Below are 4114 nucleotides of genomic sequence, written 5' to 3' on the forward strand. Positions count from 1 at the left end.
GTCCAAATAAAACTGTCCAAACAGAAGCAAAATATGAAAGTTGATAGATCCCAATTATTTTTCCTCCCGTGATGTTGAGATCATTGTATAAAAAATAACTGAATATTGAACAATCCTTTCTACAGAGAAAAAAAAAATAACTACGGTGTTCCATTCTGAATTGGAACTCTTCAGAGAAAGTAATACTTATGTTGTAGCAGCCCCACTTCTAAAATTACTGAGGAGAATAGGAAGGAAATAAGAGAGAACTGAATTGTAGATGATTTCGTTGATACAGGTAAGAAAGCATTACAGCATATGAAAAAGGATTGTTAAAAATTTAAGCGCATGTTATAGTTCCTATGTAAGACTTATTTTTGTCGTTTGGAGCTTCATACGACTATGTTACTTAGTATAAACGGGTAAAAGATGATAAAACCCCAAATTATGAACATTAACAAAAGACACCTGATTTATTTTTTTAAAACTAACATCTCCAAATACTACATGGAAAAATTTTAAATCTACTAACTTTTTTCCATCAAAAGATGTTATCTGAAAGCAGTATCTTCTGTCTTCACAGTCCACAGCCATTACTGAACAGTTGTCTATGTCCATAACAAGCCCTCCAGCTACATCACCTCTTGCCTGACTCATAAGGTTTCCACCTTGAGTGAAGTAAAACTGTCTCTCCCAACTAGAAGACACCAGGCCGGTCTTACTAGAACAAAAAATCAGATGTTCAATTCATAGATTATATTTCTATCAGACCTCTAAATTAAACAAACAGATAAGAAAGACAGGCAGGGCATCCAAATTCTCTAAACAGAAGAAAAGCCTTTTTACTGGGTCTCCTATGACTGTGGCTTTTCACTTAGTCTCATATAAATTTATATTCTTTGGTTGGTTTTCTTACTGTTATTTTTTTTAATACTAAACAGGTTTTAAATATTTAAGAGTTGTGCAAGATATCACATAAAAACAGTATTAGCTAACTACTATGTAAGAAACTTAATTAGAAGAAGTTTAAAACCCATTATTTTGATTAGCGTTGTTTGGGGCATTGGTTTATACACTGTCAAAAAAAACTTAAGAGTTTCCTTTCACTTAGCCTCTTAGTACTAAAACAAAAAGTTTCTTGAGGGTGTGGCAGGGCACTGTTGGTGCCTGCCACTTCAAGAGCTGAGCCAAGCAGCCAGCAGGTGCTTGACTGTGGCGGCCATTTTAGATCTCTGGCCACCTATATAAACAGGGCAGTTTGTGGCTGGCAAGCCAGGCAGTAGCATCACCTGGCTGCATGCAACATCCTGGAGGTAAGGGCAGGAGTTGTAGGAAATGGTTTGGAGGCTCCTGGTCCTGGGCATGACCTAAAACTGCACCCTGCTGGGAGTGGGTGGCCTGGTGGGGCTCTCAGTGGTGCAGGAGCCCCCAAGAAATGCCAAGTCAGTTACCACCCCGGTGAAAGGCAGGTAGGGGGACCTGAACCCCAGCCCTCACCTTCGGGTGAGTTGCTTAACATCGGAGGTAGCTGGGGCCAGGCACAGCTGCGGCCACCTGAGCCCTGTGGGGTGTAGGACCCCGAAAAAAGGTAGCTGGGGCCAGACACTGCTACGGCCACCTGAGCCCACCGGGGAGGGAAGCCCTGCGGCCCCAGTGAGGGGGCAATGTGGAGCCCCAGTGAGGGGTAGCGTGGAGCCCCGGTGAGGGGGGCAGAGATGAGGAGCCCCAGTGAGGGGGTGGTCCCATGTGAGGGGAGTAGGCCAATGTATGTCTTTGGATGCCTGAGGCTGTGGCTTGGGCCAGAGGCCGAGTAAGGGGGCTCAGTCTGAGAGAGAGGGGCAAGTCCTGACCCTGGTAAGTCCTCCACCACTGGGAGGACAAGTGTGAGTCAAAAGTAAGACCTATAGTTGAACACAATCACTTGCTGCTCCAGGGTGGGAGTGAGAGTCCCTGTGAGGCCCTGGAGCACCAGTCATGGCGTGGGTTAAGAATGTCTTGGTGGGGGGTGGCCCTAGAAAGGGGGCAGAGAGGAGGGACCCCAGTGGGGGGGAAGAACCAGAGGGCTGGAAGTGTATAGAGGGATGTTTGAGTGTACAGAGTTGCCCTGGGAGGGACCAGAGCAAGCTTAGACCCGGTCAGGTAATTGGCTGGCCACTACCCTGGTGAGGGTCGCAGGAGAGACCCAAAGACGGTACATCTGCCACCCAAGGTATGAGCTAGTTAAAGCCTATGGCCTTAGGGGCCCACTCCAAGAGGGAGCAAGGCAGTATAAATCGTTGACACGTGAAAGTGGATGGAGTATGAGAGGTCCCAGTGAGAGGAAGGTGGTATGAATGTGAGTGTATCTGAGGCTTGACAACAAGGCCTAAGCTTGGTCCAGCTGTAGGCTGGGAGCATTGTTATCTGGATGCCATCTGCGAGGCTTGGGCTGCGGTGTAGGGGAGGAGTGGAACTGCAGATAGCACCCTGCTGGCATCAGGGCAAGAATGGGCAGCCTCCCGCCTTAATTAACAACTTAATTAACTAACAACAAGGTATGGCAGGAGAGTCAGGTGAGTAGTGTACCCAAAAGCAAGTGGGGAAACCAACACTGTGGCTAGTCAGGGAGCCCCACTTTGCCATAAGGGCACTTCTGCAGTTTGAATTTCTTAACTAAGAAAACCTAATTTATGAAATGTTAATTTCACCACAGCCATTTTTCATGCAAATATCTTTGATTCACAGGAGGAGGATGTCACAAATACTTAACACAACATAATTGCTTCTGAAGATGTTTACAAAAAGGATATCGTAATGGGTAGGTAATCTGGGGTACTGCATCAAGCTTACGTATGCTGGAACTTTAACTTTTTCTATACAGACCAACTAACTATAGAAATTGTGCCCTATTTCAAGAATTCAGGGAAACTCTTTCCTACACTAGTAATAAAAACTTTAGTTTGAGTCTTTAGAAATTCTGGTTGTATGTACAGCATGGTATAAGTCAGAAAATGTATTCCAAACTTTATAGCTTTTATTTGTTTTTAACCAGTTATAATATGCAACAGGTTGTCTTTACTTTCATATGGCATAATAATAGCTCCCTCCAGTAGGCAAAACCACATATCTTCAAGTAGTCATTGATGTTCACAAAAATCTAATTATGTTAATGAAGGAAATTTACTTAATATTTCAGGAGTGTTACTTAGAATAATGTAATCCTCTTATCTGAAATGTATGCTGAACAAACATATCCATCCATATCTCCCAAATGCCTTCATAGCTGCAAAATCTAGGCAAGTAAGTCTAAATTACGAAGTATATCAGCAGTTCTCTGATCATTACACTGCAATCAGGTCTCAGTTCTATTCCTGGCTGCAACTGGGTCACTATAACCTTGCACACACAAATCACTTTATCTCTAGGCATATCAGTGTCTCCATCTTAACATGACATTCAGAGGATATACTCACTCTTTTTTAAAAAGATCCATCACTAAATGAATAATTGTACCTAACTGCAAACTACTACTACTTGAGCCAGTAAATAAAATTAGTAACTAGAAATCAGTATAAAATAATCCATAATTACAATCTGTCATGTGGAACAAATGGAAAGGAAGCAAATCAGTTCAGTTTGGCTATATAAACGTTTACCTACAACCCAATATAGCTGGTTTTAGAGAGGTTGGTTCTTTCTCTAGCTTGACTTTGAGTAAAGTGGTTTGAAAGTTTTAAATAGAAGGTAGCTCTTACTTCCTTGCATTAAGATATCCAGCTTTCCGGGTCAGATTTCTATGGACAGGAAATTTTGTAGCATCAGGATCAGGCAAGTATAATGGATCACTAGCTACTTCTAAGTCTTCTATGGTCTGTTGCATGGTTTCTACTTCAGATTCCATTTCCCTGCGAACACTTAACATAAAATACATGTTGTATTATTATCTGAGGTGATCTATCTGAAGAGACACAAAAGGAAAATCAATTCATGTCACTTGTTTTACAGATAGAAATAAGAACAAAGAAAACTTACTTTTGTACACTTGTGCCAATATTTGTTAAAAATTCTTCCAGGTGCTCAGTAAGATTTTCTGAACCCATTTTAAAAAAACTTATCTTTAAAAAAAAAGATGAGAAAAATGGGAAATCAGTTACTT

The 4114-nt window shown here is 41.9% G+C and overlaps 1 protein-coding gene across 1 annotated transcript in view; it reads right to left on the minus strand.

Moving 5' to 3' along the window:
• APPL1 (adaptor protein, phosphotyrosine interacting with PH domain and leucine zipper 1) overlaps positions 1-4114 on the minus strand; it is an 85814-nt gene that overhangs the window by 46567 nt on the left and 35133 nt on the right. Inside the window, exons 9-11 of the mRNA XM_019504609.1 lie at positions 3991-4073; positions 3714-3872; positions 512-700 (exon numbers count right to left, since the gene is read on the minus strand). Coding sequence (XP_019360154.1) covers positions 512-700; positions 3714-3872; positions 3991-4073 — 431 coding nt within the window. The remainder of the gene's footprint in view (positions 1-511; positions 701-3713; positions 3873-3990; positions 4074-4114) is intronic.

The sequence above is a fragment of the Gavialis gangeticus genome, unplaced genomic scaffold (genome assembly GCF_001723915.1).
Source record: "Gavialis gangeticus isolate Ggan-Ray unplaced genomic scaffold, GavGan_comp1, whole genome shotgun sequence".
NCBI classification, from domain to species: Eukaryota; Metazoa; Chordata; order Crocodylia; family Gavialidae; genus Gavialis; species Gavialis gangeticus.